Consider the following 23,796-nt stretch of genomic DNA (forward strand, 5'->3'; position numbering starts at 1 on the left):
GGAGAGCCTGGAAGTGTACATGTGAGCAATATGTAAAGTAGTGGAAATAGAGGTGAATAGCTAAGCTTAGTAGAGGATTCCTTAATATACAGTCAATTACCTACGCACGAAACACTTGTCCAGTAAAATCTCTGAATTATTATTTAATTTAAAGTGACATACCACTGATTTTTACACATAAATGTCATTTTACAGTAACAATTGTAAAACAAATTGTACAGTGTCTTGTGTCTTTCAAAAGAGAGAAAATGGCTCTGGTGATGTCATAATGATGCAATCAGAATTACCTCAGCTTGGGCTTCAGGAATCATTTTTTAACAGAAAACCTGTATTACAAACTTGGGACAGTCTGAAAAACATTAACCATGCAGGGAGGGTAAAAGAATCAGGAACTGCAACACAAAATCTACGGAGTCAGAATTATTTCAGTACTTACAAATCTTATTTGACCCAGGTCCGCATGATGATGGTAGTAACAGACACCTGAAATGTGCAAAATAGATTGTTTCTGTTACACGAGCAGTGTGGGAGGTAGATCAAGGACTCTGACAGCTGTTGTGCAATTACATTATGCATACCTAATTACATCACACGTTATTTTTCAGATCTCTCAGTAATTTATACTGTACTTATGTAATGCTTTTTCATCTCACTGTGAACAGAAAAGCCCTTGAATCATAGGTGTATATAGATATACTGTATATTTTCCTGCTTGTCACAAGGAGCAACCACATAAAAATGGTTCTGTCATTATATTTATAGCAAGCCACAGAGGAGTTAACTGCAGCAACTGTAATCTTTTCAAGGTACAACAACAAGCTAACAGTCATATCATAGACCTTGTTGTCTTGTGCGGAGCGCAGCCACCAGAGGACAAGCTTGTGTCATTATGTATTCAGTGCAGAAGGCTGCGTATCCGAATCAATCTCATGCTCTGCCAGAGAGATATTTCTCCATAATTTGATTCCAAGCCAGGACTGTATAAAAGAAAACACCACAGGTCACAAATGTTTGAATAATTTCTCTAATCATGCAGAACTCACATCATGAAATACAAGTGAGCATTAATCCACTGACGGCAGGTCTGCCCGATGCATGAAATTGTATGTATGTAGAATGTTTTCTTTTAGGATTGATGATGAAATACAGACTGCTGAAATTGGTCAGGAAAAGACAATTACTCCAGGGTTGGGAAGTGACACATCAAAGTGGTCTTTAATCTTAATTTCACTGCCTAAAGGGTATGTGTCTGACAGAGTAGGACATTATTGATCTATGTGACTAATTTATGTACTTTCATCTCCATTTCGTGGCCAAACATGTTAGCAGGTTGACATGCTGTTTGAACCGCCACTGACAGCAGTGTCCTTGTCATACTCCCTTTAGGTCGATACCTGCGCCTGAAAATGTTCCGCGAGGATCATGGCTCCTGGATGACCATGTTCTTCAGCACCATCCTCTTCCTCTTCATCTTCTCACACATCTACAACCTTTTCCTGCTGATGGCTGGGAGCATGGAGTAAGCCATTCAATCTCTCTCTCCCTGCACCTTTTCCCTCATTCTCTGCCTCCATTTGTTAGAACCACTGTATGCTCCCCTTTGGCTGGCGTGATTGATCTAAATGTCTCGCCTGAGCAGAGACTCGATACCAGTTTGATTAATCAGCCCAGACTTTAAATCACAGGTAGGGCAGGCAAGGGGAAGGTGGTTAATCCTTCAAATCACCTTCGGCACCTAGACTTATTATCCTATGATCTTGACTTTTTTTGACACCTCTCTGTCCAAAAATCGAGATGTCCTATGAGTGTGTGCCATGGTTTTCACTCCTGTTACCTAGGCTTACCTGCTGAGAAGCTAGTGTGCACAGCAGAGCTTGACACCCACATATCACCCGATGACAGGAATCCGTTTATGCATTTGCAATGTGTCTGTCTAGAGGAAGGAAAACATGCCCTTGAAGCCAGCTAGCCAGACATGAGGTCGCTGCGAGGTGATCTACCATTGTGTTTGTTTGGGCTGTAAAAAAAAAACTAGTGTGGCAGGTGTCTTCTCAGGTACAAGCTGTCAAGAGAGAGGCCAGGTTTTAATGGGATCTGTCCATATAATTCTGTTTTTCTGTATTAACAACAAGCATCAACTATGCGTAAAGTGCAGGCAGATGAAGGCTATTAGCTAGCAGGCAAGGTGTTGTGTTTTTCTATGGCCAGAGGGATGAGTTTGTATAATCAGCCCATCTGTCACTCCGGCCAGTGCAGTGACACCGACATCCATCTTGTTCGTTCTCTCCGGTTGGCCGAGAAAAGGAAGCGAATGGCTGAGCAGAGGGGCAGGCCCGCTGAGACGATGAATGTTGCTTGCTCAGGGAAAAGTTACATTTGCAGTCGCATTGAGTGCATCTGTCACAAAGAGGATTCCTGTTTACTGGCTCTCAAATATCGAGAAAAGGCTCCTTTTTTATTTCACCAGTCCATTTTAAAATTGTCAAGAGGTTTTCAAAAGATGACATCCAAACAATAGTTGAAAGAAAATAATGAGTTACTCAGACATTTTGAATGACGTAACATATAATTAATATCCATCTATCATATGCAAGTCACACATTCTCTATTCATATTAGCTGCATCAGTTGTCCAGAAACCAAAAGTAGCAACCAAAACAGCCTATTAAACAATTAAACTGGCTGACAAGACATTAAAACCCATCCATAATTATATGCTCTGGTTGAGTATTGAGCAGTGACATCAGTTATTCAATACTGTAAAGCTCTGCCCTCAAAGACAGATGGTGCTGTTGTAAAGCAAGTGAACACAGTGCTGCCAAGACACCTGCTCGTTTTTCTGCACTTGCCCACCGTCACCCACCCCCCATACCTCTTTCCCGCTTGTTTTCTTTCTGCTCCAGCAGTGTGTCCACTGAGGACCGGGGCCCTGCCAAAAACCATTAGTGTTCACATCTCTGTTCAAGACCGACATGTAAGAGCACTGTTCACACTCTGCCAGGGCACTCCTCAGAAGACAGTCTCCGGCCTGCGAAAGCAAAAATGCAGCAGAGTGAACGAAAAAGGTGACGGAGGATGGGAGGGGAGCGAGCGAGCGAGCGAGCGGAGGAGTAGAAGTGCTCCAGCCCTGATGATGCAGTGAAACTTAAGTCTTTTGATCTATGTCCAAACCCTATTTGCATCGCCCCTCCAGTCCTCCAACCACTCCCTCACCCTGCAGCGATGCTGTTGTAGTTCTCTCTTTGCCACAGCACAAAGGAAAAGTACAATATCCCTTTGTGGCTGCAGTCGCCCCTCTGTGGGAATGAATAGTGTTTTTCCTTTTCATTTGTGCTGAAAGAACAAGCCGCTGTGAGATATTATTACTGTCAAGGGGTTTAAAGGGTAGGTATTTTGGCGCGGGTTTGCTAGTGTTGACATCTAGCCCTGATGGTGCACTGCAGGGGATGATCCTCTGGTGGCTAGACAGGGCATCCCACACACACACCCCACAGATTGTTCATGTCTCACACCTTGCCCAAGTTAGCTAACATGCATGTGTACATAGGAGAGAGAGAGAGTGTGTGTGTGTGTGTGTGTGTGTGTTTGAATGTAAGTTTGTGTTACGATGTAGGTGGTGGTTGGGGCGGGGGTTGGGGTGGGGTTTGGCATCTGTCTCCCTGCTGTCTCCCTGATCTGATGCTGCTTGCTCATTGCTCGCTGCTTCGCTCATTAATATGCTTTAATTTTCTTTGACCTTTCAGTTGGTCTTGAGCTTGATTTAATTAAAACTAGTGATACATCCATAGTGAAGGCAGATAAACTGTGCCATCAGGACAATAAACAATCACTGATAAGACATTGCATACATATCTTTGAATGACAAGTATTTATTCATGATTAGTTCAAATGGATTCATCAAAGCCATTATCTCTCAGCCGAAAGAGATTTCCACACTGTGTAATCTTACACATGTCCACAGCGTGTTAGCCAATATTTAAACAGCCACTTCTGGGTCAACAGCTATCAACCTGTTACCTGGTTTATGTCATATCAAGGGGAAAAAAAGGAGTCCATCGTTGCTCCCTGGGAGCTGTAAGCCACACTTGTTACCAAACCCTCACATCTAGGCTATTTGCATTTTAATGTAACTGTCAGATTAGGGGAGGGGGGCTGTTTGTGTGAAACCAGAGGAGTGTGACCGCCCAGGGAGTTTGACGGGCTTCATGAATGTTCTGTCACGCCGCACAATCCCATTCCGCCATCTTACGGTGCCATTACCAGCCGAAATCAGCCCCTAATTAGATGGTGTTATTTAATTAAGACGGCCCAATGCGTGGCGTACACATTAATCATGACTAATTTAGAGAAAGGGGGTTGGTGAAGTATGTGAAGGAGGAAAGGAGGGAGTATGCTGGGATCTAATAGGAAGCTGTAGTGCATCGGGCAGGAACAGTAAGGCTGTTGAACTTTTATAGTGTTGGTACACAGTAGAGGAAAAGATGGGTGGATGTCAGGATTGGGGGGAAACTGAGCAAGAAGCAATATTGTGAATATCTTTGATGAGGGGAGCAGGCGGGAATGTGGCATTTGACTACAGCGATACCCTGAGCGGGATTAGAACCCATCGTATGAGGGTATTTGCCTTTGTTTACCATGATCCTTTGTGTTGTGTGCATGCTAGTCCCCCTCGTCTGTCTGTTTGCTTGTCTGTCACTAAGCTGGGGTAATACCATGGACAAGTGGATTTAAAAGGCTGAATAAATAGTATGTTGTAGTATGCAGATGCCTCCTGTTGCATGCAATCATGTATGGGATTTGCTGCTGTCTACAGTGGAGCAGCATATTTCTGACAATAAGTTCTATGATCCAGCCTTTCCTTAATGCTGAAATCCAAAAGTGACATTTGTTTATGTGCTGGTGACAAAGCCTTCTAGCAGCTTTAGGAATTATGACTCCTGTAAGTTGGGTGATGTTATCATAATGCTACAAAGACTGCAGAGTGAGGAGGTTAGGATGGTTGGATCAAAAAAATGACTTAGGGGGACAGCTGTTCATTAACCTTAACCTCATGGTTATTATTGTAACCGTAATGAGGAAGGGCCTCTAACCTTACTGAAGTAGTCATTTTGGCTCAACAAAGATGTTTTTCAAACTTGCCTAGTCCTAACCCAACCTTAACCTTTGCGTTGTCAGATCATAATATTGATTTATTGTTACAACAGTGATTTGTAACAGTTTTGAAAGGCACAAACAAATCCTGGCAATATGTGTACCGAATCAGAAAAAATGTATATGTGGTGTTCTGGAGGGCAGTTACAAACAATGTATGTTTTCATAAATTTGCTAGATAGCCAAGGCTATATAAAAATGCAAAGTGTGATATTATTGGGCTTATGGTCTTGATTTTTGAGAAAATAAACATGGAATGAAATGTATGATTTTGAGTGGGTCTGTGACCAGATTTCATACTGACACAGATCCTGGTGTGACACAACACTGTGTTTTGCCCATGTTTATTATTACAACACAAGTGAATCTACAAGAACATCATCCACGATAGATAATGCCCTTTGGAAACAGCAATGAAAACTATACTGTACTGTGTTTCAAAGGTTTATAAACCGCTGACCTTAAACCGTTTCAGCAGTATGTCACAGTATTGATTATTTGTCCAACCAAATCCTGTCAACCAGGACAGATGTGACCAGACACACCAATCAACATTCTTCAGAAGCATATGGACTGAAAAGCTCAGACCACAATATAACATTTTTAAACATTTTAACATTGAACACATGGCATATTGCATTTTCTTTTACTGAATATTGTAATTGTAAAACATGGATTTCCAAAATTTTCTTACATGATTTTGGGATATTGAACATGTTGGATTCTATGTTTAGAGCTGAAAAAATATGATTGAATAATTGCGTTCATTGCAACATTCTCTGATATCAGCTTCTGAATTGTGACATTTGCTGCTTTAAATATTTTTGGCTTTTGGGCTGTTAGTTATACAAAACAAGCAGTTTGAAGATGTCACTATTTTCTGACATTGTTGACTGAACAGTTAATTAAGAAATTAATAAATAGATTATTATTAGTTTGAATACAATGACTTTCTTGTCAGTTTTGTAAGAACCTGTTTTACTATGAAGGTTTAATATTTAAACCTGTTGCAATTTGTAAAATGTAGCGTTGCAGTTTAGATTTATTGATCTATCTTTGCTTTCCTCACTCTACCTCTCTCATACTTACACACACCCACGAGTATTTTCTAAGCATATCTCCTGCTGTCTTTTACACTCCTACACATGCACATTACGTCGATATCTCAGAAATGACTCATTACGTATTTAACAAGTGTTTAGATAGTGTAAAGCTTTTCCTCCAAAGTCATTTTCTCTCATCTCAGAATATCTCTGAAACAGACTGTGTGCTATTAGAGGCAGTGATTTCCTCTCTGATTATATTATCCTGCTGTTTTCTGGGACAGAGAGGAGGAGCGTCAGTGATGCAGCCCAGGTCCTCTTCAATACGTCACTGTCACAAAGAGAGAGGCAGTAGTTGCAAGGAAAAAACATCATTTGATGGCGGTGTGTATCCACCGGAAATATAGATACATTATGTCTATGGGGAGTATTGTACATTGTGTTGGTATGTGTGTGTGTGTGTGTGTGTGTGTGTGTAATACCACACAGCTACACCACATTCAGTCTTGCCATCTCTTCCTTATGTTTCACAGTATTAATTAATGTCTCTGACAATATTTCAGTTAGATTCACATTAACATTCTGAACGTTGTGTTCCCGTGTTTCATTAAGTGATTACTGTTCTGTGGCCAATTGTTCAATAAAACCAATTCATAAAATATGTTTTGACATTTATAAATACCACAATCAAGAACATTTTTTGTTGTACAAAAATGTTGAATCAATTGGTTTTCTTATTGAAATACTTCAAATAAGCCCCTTAAAAAGCACAGTCAGAGTCCTATCCATCGCCAACTATTATAATCAGCGTGACCTGTGGGGGTGAGGGGGGGCTCAGCCTCTACGACACTGGCTGCCAGGTTGTACAAACATTTTGAAGAAATTGGTTTTCTTATTAGTTGTTTAAAGTTACGTTTTTGTTTTTGTTTGAATAGGTATATTTTATACACTTGTTTATACAGAGGTTTTTCATCGTTGCTATTTCATAGTCCTATTAATCTATTTAGGAAGATCTGGCTGTACTTATCCTAGCAGCGCATAGTTTATGAGCCATAATGTCCAGAGGTGCCTTTGCTTTAAGGTAAAAGTTTGCAGGAAAACCCATGAAGCTTCTTTACTCCTGACATACCAGCCAACCTTAACTTACATGCCTTTTACAGGAGTGGCAATTCTGAGGAGTCATTAGGAAGGTGAATTACAGTTTCCTGACAGGAGAAGTGTGCTGTTGGGCAATCCCAATCCCACATGTGGTGTGCCAATGTGGATTAGATGTGCAATAAGGATGGGGACATAAACCCATAGGATGTATACCAGGGGTATCAGGTATATGACAAAATTTAAAGTGAACAAACTGATGATTAAGACGGTGTCCCAATCTACCTTTCACTGTCTAATCTTCTGTGATGGAGGATGAGAGCAAAAATGAAAATTGATCCTCTGCATTATCACTGTCAGCCATTTATTTAGGCATTTTGACCATCATTACATTGGTCATTTTTTCCTAACTGACATAACTCAAGTTTGGGAAACACCTGTGAAGATGGCTGTCAATAATCAAAAAACTGGATAAGATGTTTAAACGCTGTGTATGTGAAAAACAGTATGTGTGTATGTAAAAGCACTTCAGACACACAGACCTAGTTTTGGACCCCACTTTTCTCATGGAAAACTGATAGGGGAAATACAGGGTCTGATACGGTGCTGTCCAGGATATTGCCCGACGGTATTCACTCACACTCCTGAGCTAGGGGAATGATAAGGAATAAAGGACTCAATCTCCAGCCAGTTTAATACAATACGTGGACTGACTGTGTGCTGAGTGATGAATTGTGATTGAGGTTTTAAGTTGCCTTGGGAGATGGTACAGTGATAGTGAAAAGAGTCTGTATTGACAGCTTTATGCTCTTTGGTAACTACTACTGCTCGCTCAGTGTTGTATACTGTAAGTATGACGGCGGGTATTGTAGTGTAGTGCACAGGGAGGAGACTGGCAATGCATTTCAATGTGGAGCCAGTCAAGGTCGCAATTTAATGTTCTGAATGAATCCAGCCTTTACAGGGCAGAAAAGGTCACTCAGTTGCCTGGGTCACTAAATCACTGGTTGTCTGACAGAGAAAACAAGTTTATGAAACCCAGCATGCATATATGTCCAAGTGGGCACTAAAAAATAATAGAAATCAGGGTATTTGTGTCATGGTTAACGAAAGCTGGACCAACGGAGAAGTATAAAAATCCGGAGAGGTATAAAAATAATAAAAAAATTGATTGTGGATTGGCTGAGCTGGAGCGGGACAGTGGTGGCCGTTTGAGTCCGGGGGGAAGCAGGCAAAGGCAGGAACTGGAAACAGAACGCAGTCAGGATTAGCAGGAAACAAAATACGTAGCAAGTCAAAATCTACAGAGCCAATGTACATCAAACTACCACGGAGGTAAGCTGACAATCTGGCAATGAGTGTTGAACTGTACCAGGCTTATATCGAGGGGAGAGTGGAAGTGGCTGATTGTTGGCATGTGGCTTGATTGAAGATGGCTGATGGTGTGCAGGTGTGCAGGTAAGTGGTTAACTCCAGCTCTGCCCACCTCCAGACAAACACACACACAAGACAGGGAAAACAAGACAAGACCCACGCCCACAAAAGGGAAGGGAAAACAAGGAAAAACACTAGGATCCTGACAATTTTGATGACAAACAGTAGTGAAAGCTCTCTCAGCATGCTGTTTTATAACCTTAATTTTCAGGGCTGCATGGGGCTTGAAAATCCTTGAGCTGCGCCTTTGACAAAAATACATTTAAACCATAAACTTTATATTATTAAATATATGGAGGTCAAATTGCTTAGTTTATAGCAAAGTATGACATTGCAAAATTGTTTTTAGCACTATGTTGCAGTGTGGATTGTTAACAAAAGGTGAAATTCAAAATTGAATGGCTTTTACAGATTCAGCTTTATATCTTCACAAGGTCTCTCCTCTGAGCAGTGTCTTTCATAGTATATCCACATGGATTCATGATGTAATCGCATGTAGTCATTCAGTACAAAGAATATCACTGCACTGACTTATCAACATGTCCACTTATTGAAGGCACAGCTAGAGCTGCAACTAATGATTATGTTCATTACCGATTAGTCTTTGGTTATTTTTTACAATGAGTCCATTAACCGTGGTCTTAACCAAAGTCTAAAAAATGTAATGAAATGGTTCTAATTGACTACCACCTTCATTTCCTGAATCTCAAGAAGACAGCCTGTTTCGCTTTAAAGTAGTGCAAAACACCAAATTATAAAATTTACAATGACACAGAAACATTTGAAAAGCTGGAACAAGTTGGCGTTTTCTCTGCATACATGATAAAAAAACTGTATATTATTCTATCTATAATTCTATTTAAATAGGCTACAACAATTATTAAAATTGTTGTTGATTAATGTTCTGTCTGTAGCCACTAAATGATCAATCGAGCAATTGTTCTAGCCTGTCCATGGAACCCCAGTTGCTCATGATGTCCAAGCCAGTTTACTTTTACTGTCTTTTAAGATGTGTGAATATGTGTTTCAACTGAGTTTCAAAAGGGCTATATCAATAAAATTAATTATTTCTGATTACTTTTTTTGGAACAATGGAATTTAAGAGCAATATTATCTAAACTTGCCAGAAAGCAATATTCAGTGCAGGTTGAAAGAATAAATTTGGTGTGCAGTAAGTGATGTATTGTATGTTGCCAAAAGCATCAGCACCAGTTTGCCCACAGTGAATAGATGAAAGAACTGTGATGTAACATGAGGAGTGATACATATCACAGCAGAACAGAAAAAAAGATATCTTCAGAAGCTCAAGCTTCATCAAATTAAATAAGATTAGAGAGATATTATAGTCTAAAGTGTTTAAAAGAGCAATCTAAGCCAAATATGCATCTAAAATCATAGAACAATGATCTTCCACTTCAGTGGAACATTTAAAAAGGCCTGTCTGTTGGTTAATGTCAATCAGAGGTAATGTCATGACTCTATACTAACTCTGTACCCTCTATAGCGCAAAATTGCAATTTCTTGCATGCGACAGAACAAGACTTTGAAAGGCGCAAAAATGTCCTTGAATATTATGACTGAACAAGTGTGGGAAACCTGATAACATTCCACAGAGGGTCAAAGCTGGCTGAGCTGGCACTGCTGGCACTGACACTGCCACTGGCTCTGCGAATAAGCCACTGGAGCCATTTTGCGGCTGATTATTCATGGTGCTACTGTACTGATGTTCCACTACACTGAATTCTCTCATTAGGTCATCCGGCTCTAAAGGCCATTAAATTTTCAGTCAGCATGAATAAGTTAGAGAGTTCTGCCTCTGATCATGCAGTGCGAAGAGTCTCCAAACTCATCATAGGTGCTCTGCAAAAAAAAAAAAACTCCTTTTCAGCACAGGGGTAACATTTGCTCAATTAAATATGTGAGAAGGGCAGGGGTTGGCAGCAGGGTAGTTTTTTTTAGATTTAAAACCTAGCATGTGGTGCCAGACAGCATTTCCTGAAGTATCGATTAGAATTTTGCTGCGGGTAAATGACTCCCAATGGGATCTCCTTGGTAACTGGAGTGGTGCCAAGCCACTGAATGTCTAACTGACTTAATGCAGATATAAATCGCCATTCCAATCAAGGCCATTTTATTTGCGAGCTTGAGCGAGGCAATACGTCACCTGTGCTACTGTACGCTTTCGTCAATAAAATCCTGTCAAATCTGCTAAATGCATGCTGCATTGATGACTTATGATTTATAATGGTTCTTTCCAGGGAAGGGTATTTCTCACATGTTTAATGTAAACAGGTAGTTGAAAACAGTTAATATTTTGGGTCACTGGCTTGTCTCCATTTAATCATGATCGTTTTGTATTGCCTGGGAGCATTTATTATGTTTCTCAGTTATGGGCTCATACATAATGTGTAGAAGCAATCAGCATTAATTAAAAATGAACACCTATTAAAGGTGCTATGCTAGCTAATAGCTTAAAAGGATTACCCTACACTGCTTTCCAACAGATTGTTTAGACGTGTGTGGCAATGCCTCATTTACAAAGTGAACAGCACACCAAACTCCTAATGCAATGAGCTAACAGATTGAATCAAAATGAACCATAAAGGACAAACATGCATTATATAGGAAATGAACTATAGCCAGCAAGGTTGTAGGCGAGATTTTCTGGAGCCCTCTGTTCAATAGAAAACATTTTTGTATTGGTGTTTGCTGGCGGCCAGAAAATGACCGGGGCAAACAAAGACGAATGGATCCATTGACTTCAAATAAGACCCCTTGAAAGCACAGCTAGAGTCCTATCCATTGCCATCTATTATATTCATGAGTGTGACCTGTGGGGGATGAGGGGGGAGGGGAGGGGGGTGATAGGCGCCCACCTGCTCCACTCAGCCTCTAAGACACTGGCTGCCAGGAGATCAAATAGGCCTCCTTACTCCCCTCTGTTCTCCTCCTCTCTCACCAGTGCAAGTCCCATATAGGAGGCGACTGACCCACTTTTCCCCCCTCCTTGTGCTATTACCTGGTGAAAATGTAGTGATGTGTGTGTGTGTGTGTGTGTGTGTGTGTGTGTGTGTGTGTTTGAGAGTGTGTTGGGGTGTATGGGTTTGTAGGGCTGAACAAAAGCTTCTCATCTTCAGTTACTGTACAGAGATGAAGGCGTAACTAGGACTCCAAAGAAAGCATGTCATTTCTTATCAGATACTATTACATTTCTCTAATGGCGTGTCTTGGCCTAGTCCATATTTTGCTTCAGAGCTGCTGCAGTTAACTGAGCTCACTCAGATCTACTGCATTACCAGGAGGGATGTCATTGGGGTGGCGTTGTTGATTTGAAATCAACTAGACATGAGACAAATTTGGCAAACAAATAGATCATTTGCCAAACACTCCAGGACCAAATGGAAGTGGTGATACTGCATAAATTCCATTGAGCTGGTGTAAATGGTTTATAATCCTCAGGGCTTTATAGAAGGTGGAGTCATTGCTCATTGTTTTCATAGGATTAGATTGATATTGATTGGATCTGACAGCTAGCATCATGATACTTAGCGGCAGTGACCATTTTCTCTTTCGCCCTCCACCGACTCCCTCCTTTGGCTCTTTTTGTCAGTCCTTTGCTCCTTCCTTTTTCTCCCGCCTTTACTACCCTCATAACATACTGTATACTGCATACTCTATGTCCTTTTCATTCTCAGTGTTTGTTTCTTGCAGGCGTCACATGGTGACAGAGTACATGGGCATCAGGAATGAGAGCTTTATGAAGATTGCTGCAGTGGGGACATGGATGGGAGACTTTGTCACTGCTTGGATGGTGAGATCCCAGCTTTTATCATATAAATTATACATTCTTAACATTAGATAAGTTTGTCATAAGTGCGCATTTACAGAGCGAAAGGTTGACTTTTACATCATTAAAGCAAGACATCCAAATTTAAATCACACAAACAAACAATGATGTCAAATAAATCTGAAAATACAGTGAAGCTCTAGAGTTGGCAATGTGTAAATATGTTACAGATATTAATGGAAAGCAGAGGATGAGTTCTAAGACTTCAACCCTAGATTTTTCATTTAGTACCACAAAGTCCAACATTATTACTTGTTCTGCACTTAAGTTCATGATAAAAACTCCCATAGCTATATTTGAGATTAGTGCTCATGAAATGCTACAGTATACCAACACACTTATGGTGCTGGATATAAGTACCAATACAATAATATTTGAATATTATAACGACTTGCTTGAATATGATCAAATAATATGTAAGCAAGAAAGATTCTAAGTTTAAGTACCAAAAAGTACTGATAATGTCTAACCCTAGTTAAACGTTTACTAAATGTTAACTTGCCAAATACTTGTATATTAACATCCAGTAACATTTATAGTTACAGTAATTACTGGGGGTATGTTGAAATGCCAGTGTTAGTATTCAGCATGGTAATTTTCCATTGGCATTCAGCTCAAAGCAAATCTGCCGCTGATGAATTACAATACAGCTCCACTATATCAGACTCAGTGCTTATGCTGCATTCAGATCATATCAGAGTTCATATCAGAGGGAAACTGGCGGTGATTTTAAAATCCTGAACATAGAAATCGTGAAACACAGTTTGTGAAGCCTAGCTCCACAATTCAAATCTAAATGGTTGAAATGCTTTTTACACCTTTTTTAGAAATACATTTATGACCTATTTAATGTGTTTAGAAGAAAACTGACTTGTCTGAATTCACTTTACACTGTCTTTAAGATTTAAGACTTAAGACGAGTCTAATGAGTGTTTGAAAGCAATCCTGGGAACCTCAGGTCAGCCAAAGTCAGTCATTCAATGTAATTAAGCCTAAATTGAATATAATCTAACTTTATCAAATCACAGTATTTTAAGACCCACACAATTGATCAGTTATCGTGCAACATTCCTTAGTTGTCAGATGATGTGATGGCTCGCTGTGCCTTAACATGAGAATCTTTCCGATCCTTTCCTATCCATCCAACATAGTGTGAATGTGGCGTAAGTGGAATAAGTGCCAGAAAAAGCAAAAATAAATAAATATGGATGACTCACATCAGTCAAATTCTGTTGTTGACGATGATTAAACCCAGATTTGATAGATTCATTGTTATATTGTTTATGCCCACACATTAACCCTCACATGACCAACTCTGTATATCATAAACATGGAAATCTTTCCTATCCCTGCCATTCATCCCACATGACATGAACACAGCTTTAGGTTGATGAAAGCTGAGCCAAGTCTGACTATGCAGAGTTAAGCTTGAGAAGTGGAGTTGTAGATGTCTGTTAGGGCCACTGTACAGTGGATACAACTTTTTGAATGAACTAGTTTGCAACATGAGATTCCTCTGGCACCACCTGCTTAGTCCAGACTTTGGACTAGGATAGTATTCATGCATCCACAGTTTTCTTTTTTAATAATAGTGCTTAAATCATATTTATGAATTCATAATATGGATATGGAAGATAGATATAGAAATATTGTCTAGCTCCACACATACATCTAATTTCTAGGTTGTGTGTATCCTCTCAGCCAATAACACACAAAGTTAGAGCCTGCTGTGCCGATCCAGTTCAATTTGCTACCAAATCCTTGGAGTAACATGTGGTTTGATCTTAGTAGCGTCAGAGGAAACGAGGGATGCACAGGATGGGACAGAGTATATTGGAGAAGAAACCCACCTCTGTTCATTTGTCAACATAAAGAGAGAAGGAGAACTCCTGCGAGAGTGGACTACCTGTGGTGGGAGGAGTGGGGCTCTGACACCAGCATGCACACAGCTGAGACAACTTGACAAGCTCCCTCACTGGTCACATTAGTATTCTACAGTATACTGCAGAGAAAGAGAGGGGGTGGAAGGAGAGGCAGGGGAAGAGGAGGACGAGGACGAGGAGGAGGAGGAAGAGGAGGGAGCTAAGGAGTAAAGAACAGAGGTGAAGGGGAAAGGGAAATGTAGAAGTCTGGTCGAAAGGGAGAGGAGGAAGCAGAGAGTGAGAAGGTGAATGAGGGAGACAGAGATTTGTATGTGTGTGTGTGTGTGAGAGAGAGAGAGAGAAAGAGAGAGAGAGAGAGAGAGAGAGAGAGAGAGAGAGAGAGAGAGAGAGAGAGAGAGAGAGAGAAAGTTAGGCTGAAGCAAAGTGCTGATTCCAGAAATTACTCACAAGGTTTTTTACATTTGATTAATTCAACAAGGCACTTTGAAGATGACCTCTGTGTCTCCTCCGCATAGCAGATTTACAGTGTTTCTTCACTAGATGAGCAGACAGGAAGTGTCTGTTTTTGCAATGCTGCAACACTAGAAACATCTCCCTGATTGACTGATTCAAACCCTCTTTCCCAACACAAGCCACAGTGTCTGCAGTGAGGCGCTTTATTGATGAATTGACCTTGCCTCTGCAGCGGCTCCACACAAAGAATAGTGTGTAGTTTTGTACCCATGTGTAAAGTAATAAGCTTTCCTTCAATGTAAGAAACTCTACACTTGATTACTTTTAACGGCAAGATTGACAACATGAAAACATTATCAGCAGCTGATAAAGGCAGAGGAAAGACAGGTGCAACCACATCATTGATAATAAAACAAGCCAATATTTATTGAGTGTAATAAGACTCATAAGTATTTAACCACGGAGAAAGTATTATTCAATATACATTATTGAATATTATAATTTGCCTATGGGACAAAAGTCCCAGAGTCAGGGACATTCAAACCTTACACACATATCCAATTATTGAAAAGTTAATTGAGAAAACAATCTCTTTGAAAAAATGTAATCTGTTGCTATAAATTTACATCTACGCTTTTGGAAAAAGCTGTCTTGATTTTGGATGCTGGTTGCAGGGATTTGAAAACATTCAGCCACAAGTGACTGAGTAAAGACTTAGTGAAATCATGCACTGACGTTGGGTGATAAGGCCCGGCTGGCAGTTCATTTTAAAAGTGTTGGATGGAGTGGATGGATGGATGGAGGTCAGGGCTCTGTGCAGACCAGTCAAACCAAACTGTGCCACAAAGCTGGAAGCAAACTTTTGTTAAAATCATTGTACACACATACTGTATCATGTAACATTAAAGCGATGGTTCGGCGTAATTTCGACCTAGCGTCATATGCACCATGAGGTCTATCTAAACACCACCTCAGCCGTTCATTTTCATTTGGTCGGAAAATAGTGGAGTTAGAGCCATCAGTCGAATGGCTTAGTACAGGCGTTAACGGGACCACCAGTGTATCTCGTAAATGACCCCACTAATAATGCCTGGATTGTTATCAAACTTCTACAGTAGTACATAATTTCATAACTGTATGGTGCACATGCAGTTAGCTTACTTAGACAGGGGGGAAAACCACTAACTTGTCTTTTCTTCCAAAGGCCTGGTGTCTTTTTGTCACAATGAGGTTGCCAGGCAACCAGCTGAGACTCCAGGAGGTCTGCTCAAAGCCAAAAAATACCCCCCTCACACAACTCCTCATGATACCTATCTTTATGCTACTGTATGCTAAGAAAAACTGTCTCCTGGCCTAACTTCCTCTGCAATCCAACCTTCACAAGTAATTGACTAATTAAATATGCTTTTTGGTTACTGCAGGTAACAGATATGATGCTTCAGGATCAGCACTACCCAGCTTGGGGCAAAGCTGCCAGAAGGTTTTGGAAACAAGGCAACAACAGGATCGTTCTTTTCTGGTATATTGTCTTCTCACCCTGAGATAACCTGCCTGTGAATCTTTTTTCCTTTTATTTCATGGACATGATAAGATTTCAGACCAATATCTCATCCTACCAGCTAGCTAAATGCATTACATGTTCCTTTGTAGACATTTGTGCGCTTGTATGTGTGTGCATGCTCATATGTGTGTTATGTGGTCTCTCCAGCCCATTTCAGGATAACACGCAGTCAATAGCCGTGTTAATCTTCCTCACTCAGTGTCAGCACCTTTAATTAGAAGAACAGGGTGAAAATCAATGGACACGGCAAGGTCGCAGGGCAAACCATAGTCCTGCCTTTTACTTCTTGTACCACAGGCTGCGACCTCTAAATAACTGCTAAACAAATGCTGCAACCCATGTCTGATGATACACCCATTATGAGACAGCCGTGTAGAACAGTTCCTTGTTAAGATGTATTACAACACCAGTGCATGGTCCCAGCAGTGTTCATTCACCAAAGTGGCTCAGTGCTGTCAGTCAAATACGACATGCAAACGCCTCTCCAGTGGTTCATTTTAAGGTCAGAGTAAGAGGTGAAGGACATATGGTATATATGGCAGAGAAGATACAGTTGAAACAGTTTGACATCTGTTTGATATGTACGCAGTAAGATCGAGACAGGGGCATGTCAAACTTCAGTTTGGCTGCAGCGTTTAACATTGCCTTTCTAAGGGAGTGGCTTGGTAGCTGAATGGTTACAGTGTATGCTACATAACTGCAATGTCCCTTGTTTGACTCTGCCTGGGGATTTTTGTTTCATGTCATATCCCTCTCTCTCTCCCCCCCTTGTTTCCTGTTTACTTTTCCACAATCAGCTGTCGATTAAAGGCAAAAACCCCTAAAACATATATATTTTTAAAAATCCTTGGCTGAATTGATTCACCTGCAATTAAAATGCAAGCAGACGAATGCTTCTGTGACTTTTTCTGCAGCCCCTCATTTTATTGATGGATGCCCTGACTCACACTGTCACAATCGATGCCAGATTTGACAAGCTTTTGTTTGAAATTCAGCGGTTGAAAAATGATTGATAAATGTGTCGGTGGATATATCCTGTCAATACACGCTGAAGGGTCGGAGCGAATTGTAAACGACTGTGCCAAAAGTCGGCCATGCAGAGGAAAAGAATCCCACTGTGGAATAATAAAAAACCTTCAAATTGTATCTCCCTAACTGCTGAAATGGGATATGAGCTGGCACTCACTATCTGCAGTGCAGCCAGCCAATGTGTGGTGTGAGAACGCACACAACAGCACAGTAATCACTGGGTGACATTGAGACAAAGTACACAGTGGAGTATAATACTAGCCTTTGTCGTTGTTCCTCTCTTTAGATGGCTGAAAAATTTTCCAGTAAACAGTGAATGCAGAATTACAACAATATGACATAAACAAAATTCAGACAGTGTGAATGAACACAGAAAAAAAACACAGCAATCACTGCGTACAGGTAACTAAAATATTTTGGTACATGTTAAATATGGAAATATATGGAAATATGTATGCAGGAGGGTTTTGAATCGCATTGTCTCTGCATCCACAAACAGAGACAGTTGTCCTCTGCACATTCATCTTCCTGGAAGCTTTATCTCTTGCCATTTTTCAAATCCAGGTAAAATTGTTGTTCAATACATTATTGAGTCCATGAAAAGAGAGAAAGTGAATAGTGATTTATCTTTTCTTGAATTCGATGTGGGTGAGCTTTTTGTCTTACGAGATATAAAATATTAACCATGCTGTTTGTTTTTTCAAAGTCTGATACAAAGTCTGATCTCCCCTTTTCTTTTCCTCCTTTCCTTCTTCCTCTCCTTTTCTCTCTTCTTCTCTCCTTTCCTCTCTTCTCCTCTCCTCTCGTCTTACAGGACAGTACTCATCACTCTGACGTCAGTGGTGGTTCTGGTCATCAGCACGGACTGGATCAGCTGGGACAACCTGAACCGAGGATTCCTGCCCAGCGATGAGGTCTCCAGAGCCTTCCTGGCTTCCTTCATCTTGGTCTTCGACCTTCTCATTGTCATGCAGGTAGACCACTCCCCTGTGGCCAATTAAAAAAAGAGGGAGCTGGGACGTCTCTTGGCTTACTCCTCTACCCATCTTGCCAGTTCCCCCTTTCCTCCCCTCCCTCCCTATTCATCAATGGGGCACTGCGGCACAGAGCAGCAAGAGGGGTGTTTGATCACACTTAGTTGGCATGGACACAAATGCACGCATGCACACATCAACCCCAACGCATACACACACACACACACACACACACACATACACACACATACACACACATATACATATATATTTACAAACTGTTGTTTACTCCTACGCATCTCCTATCCTTTAGTCCTTCCATCCCTCTTTCCCAGACCTCAGCCATGAACTCATCCTTTTTCTCCCTATTCCCCTGTGAGCCGAGTTTATTTTCTTTAATGATGACTCACAAGATTGGACTTTTTCTCACTTTTTCTAACCCCTCTTCTTTTTTCCCACCCAATGTCCTCCCTCCCATAGGAGAGTGTGCATCAATAAAGCCAGTGTCAGTGTCCCATGAATATGCAAATGTATTTGTCTGGGCAAAAAAAATAAAACAAAACAAAAAAGTGTGTATTGAGGAGAAAGAGAAGGAGAAGACTTTTTTTTTTTTTTTTTTTTAATGCCACAGGCTCAGGAGCCAGAACCAGAGGCCACTGTACGCCTAATTCAACACGGCTCCTCCAAATGCTTAATGAACATATTTCACTGGGCCTCATTGCTGGGTGTTAGAGGACATGTTACAAGACTAATATTTGGTATCCTTTAAATTCACTTCGCTACTCTGTTGATTATGCTAATTACTAGGAGACCATGATTGCATTGGAGAATATCTTCTCTTGTTAAAAATACAACACTCCTTAGAAACCTGGCAAGGACACTATTATAGTTCCCATGGTAATATGTTTTAGAACAACTGCACCACTAAAAGTGATTTCTAGACTTATTTATTGAAACCATTCATTATTTTAAGGAGGGCTTCAGGCTGCTCTGACCAGTAATTACTTCACACTGTGGTGTTTTCCCCATTCATTTACCCAATCATTGTGATTATGCAGATATATCGAAAGAGCTCAGCACACAGTTTGCAAGTGTCTCTTTACACAAATTCTGGTGTCTTGCTTAGGCCAGCTTTTCCAGCTCCCTAATCATATTGCCTCCCAATTCTATCCACAGACCGGTTGTGGTATGAAAATTCACGCTCCCTGTTTTGACATCTCCGTTTGACTCTCCACGCCAGTCTGGACCCACAAACCCCCTCTCTCTTTAACATTGGGGTGCATCATCCCCTACTTGCATGGATTTGAAAGGCTCTTCTCATTTTCTGTGCAGTGTACAGCAAGCACATTTACTACAGTTATTTATGAGTGAAGTTAGCTTGTGCTGTTACAGGGCTCTTGCACTGACAGCAGTCACCATGTTCCACTGGAGTTAGTCAATAAAAATTCATCCGCCACAGCCCTCCCAACAGTTTAATTCACCTCCATCATGGAGAACAGGGTGCCATAATTAATCTCTCACCTCTATGAGAAAAGATGAGTGTTGTTGTTCTCAAACTAATTAATGCCACAATTAATGACCTGTCTGCATTTTCCTCCAAGCTGGATTTTACTTTTTTGTTTTGTGTGTAATTGTGCTGTTTCTCTGCATTTTCCCTGCTGAATGTCAGATGATTTCTATGACCTTAGTGTATATGTATATACACATTTACATATGTGGATGATATGTGGATACATCCTGACAGTGTACTCTTCCTATATTTGTCGTAGAGGCTCATTATTTTGCTTAAATGCCATGCCTGTTAGTGCTATAGCAACAGATACTACAGCTATGAAAGATGAGTGGAGGACTTAATTAATATCTAGGGGGGCATCACCAAGCTGTTATACTGCTCATAGATATTGGCATGGGAGATTGAGATCACATGAGGATAGTGATTTCTAACATTTGGTGGTAATTTCATGCAGGAAAACACGCAAATAGCAGAAACTGAGTTGAAATATAGATGAACTTAAAATATTGAAATTGTGTGTGCCTTGGTGTAAGTGCAAACATGATTAAGACAGAAAATGAAACTGTTTCAAACATTTTAATTTTCTTTTTGTTTGTGATTTTCATTAGTTTCACCTGTTTCCTTTTTTTTATGTGCTTGTTTTTAAATGTAGAATGTGATCAATTACACCTGGTTAGATTCTGAGGGCATTGCTACATTTTGAGTTTACAAAATGTTTGATGATTTTTTATGTTCATGTACATAGCTACTGTTTAGAGCAATGTTAGTCCATTAAAAGACATTGGCTTTTAATGAAAGATTCAACTCCAGCACCAGATGTTATGAAGAGACTTAAAAATAAATAAATAAGTGGCTTATCTGACCTGTTAAATTAATTGCAGGGAGCATGCCACAAACAAGCTGCCACTTTATATTTGCTGACATAATTTGAGACAATAAACAAAAACAGTCAACAAATTCTTCAAAACTGAGGGCTATTTTTTATTACACCCTGAATCATTTTTTGAAAATGCACACACATCACCTCTGCATTTGCGATATGCTTTGTAATTATTAATGTATTTCTTTAATTTAAGTTCCTTAGCTGAAAACCAGTCACCACCAAATGTATCAACTACTTTCAAAAAGACCTGGACCTGTGGAACCAGAGGCATGGGCAGTTTCTAAATGTCAGTTTGGGGTGCCTGTTGATGTGTTTTGACATGCTGAAATCCCTGCGCACATTAGTACACTCCACAAGCCTGTAAACACACAGCGTAGTCAAGCTACAGCAACTGGCATGTTCGACCCCCTGTCAGTCTACAAGAGATTCCACAGAGACTTCATATCAGCTGATATGAGAAAGTTCAGCCAAGTGTTCAACATCCAATAAAGCATGGTTGATATTTGACATGTGTTTATTTAAATGTGTTGAATTTTCTTTTGCTGAGGCTACGGTGTCACTGTTACACTAACTTTATATAATTGTTTGTGTGTGTTTTTCAGGACTGGGAATTTCCTCACTTCATGGGTGACCTGGATATGAATCTACCAGGAATGTCAACCACGCATGTGAAGGTCAAGCTTCCTGTCTGCAAGCGTGTCTTTAAAGAGGAATACCACATTCATATCACAGGTACAGGCAGATATGGGCACAGCTGCTGCATACAAAATACATACAAACTACAGGGTAATTTCATTGTTTCAATAAGGGTACCTCAAGCTTTCCTAAGCAGTTATTAACAGTAAACTAATCACCTATAGTCATAAACTGATTAAGTAGCAGAAAGAAATAAAAATTTACACAAGGGAGACATAACTTTGGCCTATTTCTGAATATATCGTGAATACAAAACATGCTGGAGCTGCTCTAGTTTTCATTTTCCCTGCATGTGGGGAAGAGTTTGATGGTGAAACCACGGCGACCATTTATAATACATGTGTAGCTGATGTGGCACACAGGTGCCTCCACAGCTGGAATTATGCTTCCTGTTCCTTATGTTCCTCCCTGCCGTGTGAGACACATCTCTTGTCGTCCTTCACGTCTGTGTCTTAATGTTCTTGGTGTGCTAGTGTATTTCCCAATTGAAACCATCCTAACGGTTTCTCCATTTTGTTCCACTGCATGCACACGGTGACTCGCAGCCATCAAGAGAGGCAAAACCAATGTTCCTGTGCTAAATGTTAAGCTGTTCAAACGCTCAGTGATTCGCAAAAGGTTGTTAACCCTAATGCATTGCATATCCATTAAGCATTATGGAAATGGCTCTGGCACAACGTGACTGGTTTAACTAAAAGCTTATTAACAGCATATCTCGGGGAGAGGAAGGGAATCATGTCATGTATAACAGGGGAGACATCTGCCTGCTATCAGTCAACCTGGGGAGATGGCTGTCTCATGGTAATGTAGTGATCTTGTTAGAAGATACAGTAGAGAGAGTAGCACCTGTAAATGGATTTATCCGTCTCAATGCATGAGCTATATGGGAAGGGAGAATTCCTGATAAATGAATGTGACAGCATATCTGTCTGTCTGACTCTGCCCTCTAAATCTTGTTTGGAGTGGGCTTGCATTGTGCATCAATCAGCTTGTCTGTTTGTCTGTTAAATTGTCTGTACAATGTGTGTATGTACATGCATATTCCTTGCTTATCTGTCAAAGTTGGCCTAGTTTGAAATCTAATAGAAGTCATGTGTCTCCTTACAGGTAAGTGGTTCAACTATGGTATCATCTTCCTTGTGCTAATTTTGGACCTCAACATGTGGAAGAACCAGATATTCTACAAGCCCTATGAATATGGTCAGTACGTTGGGCCTGGTGAGAAGATTTTCACAGTGGAGGAGCCAGACACACTCAGGAACTTCAACCACAGCACACTCACCTACGAGTGGCGCTCTACCAACATCGACCCCGGCACCAATTCAACCTATGTGGAGCAGGACATGTTCCTCCACAGCCGCTACGTTGGAGCCAGCCTGGACGTCAAGTGCCTGGCCTTTATCCCGAGCCTGGCAGCGTTCGTCCTCTTTGGGTTCTTCATCTGGTTGTTTGGGCGATTTCAGGACAGTGAGACCTTCAACGAAAATCAAGACAAGTCCTATGAGCGTATAAAGAGGAAATCACCATCGGAGTACAGCAAGGAGATGGGCGTGACACCGGAGGAGATGCATGCGACCATGAGCGACAGTCTGAAACGATCAGGAACACCCATGCTTCTCTCAGTGGATGGGCCACACTTTGGAGCAACACCCTCTACTAACTCTACTATCTCCACGGAAACCCAAGAGACACATCCAAGCATTGTGATTGACAGTGCAGCGCAGGAGGAACCAGCAGTCTCTTTTGATGTCCACAAACTATCTCCGTGACCTTATAAACTTTGAACTATACAGCTGCAGACAGGTTGGAAATTAGAGTCTTGGAGGCTCAAAATTGTAGTTTGTGATACTCTTAAATTGTTGCTTTTCTTCTGTAAGATTGGACAATAACACTAGAATGATGTTGAACACAGTTGGTCAGGGGATTCAAAAGCAGGACAAACTGATGGTGCATGATCGCCAAGCCAATCCTGATGGCTTCTGCAGTTGTATTTCTTTGAATATGTATTTTTGTAAAACAGTCTTTTTTAAAATAGCCTCTAAAACGGCAGCAATTCTGATAACAAGCAGATCTTTTAAAACTGAATGCAACTTTTAATTGACTTGGTGCTCGCTTGGATTTTGCATTTTCATAATTCAATTTTGTCAACTATTTTGGTGCCTATATCAGAGGAGTATTTATACAGTCATGAGAGTGCAGTCAGGTGGATTTTAATGTACCACACAGCTACAGTAG

At 40.7% G+C, this 23,796-nt stretch overlaps 1 protein-coding gene across 1 annotated transcript in view; it reads left to right on the plus strand.

Moving 5' to 3' along the window:
• The window catches only part of tmem117 (transmembrane protein 117), a 44,574-nt gene extending 21,244 nt beyond the window's left edge, over nt 1-23,330 (plus strand). The window contains exons 4-9 of the mRNA XM_053319880.1: nt 1,387-1,519; nt 12,434-12,533; nt 16,327-16,424; nt 18,310-18,469; nt 21,468-21,597; nt 22,669-23,330. Of these exons, the coding sequence (XP_053175855.1) occupies nt 1,387-1,519; nt 12,434-12,533; nt 16,327-16,424; nt 18,310-18,469; nt 21,468-21,597; nt 22,669-23,330 (1,283 nt within the window). The remainder of the gene's footprint in view (nt 1-1,386; nt 1,520-12,433; nt 12,534-16,326; nt 16,425-18,309; nt 18,470-21,467; nt 21,598-22,668) is intronic.
• Nucleotides 23,331-23,796: the final 466 nt, after the last annotated feature.

Source organism: Scomber japonicus, chromosome 5, assembly GCF_027409825.1.
Source record: "Scomber japonicus isolate fScoJap1 chromosome 5, fScoJap1.pri, whole genome shotgun sequence".
Taxonomy (NCBI): Eukaryota; Metazoa; Chordata; class Actinopteri; order Scombriformes; family Scombridae; genus Scomber; species Scomber japonicus.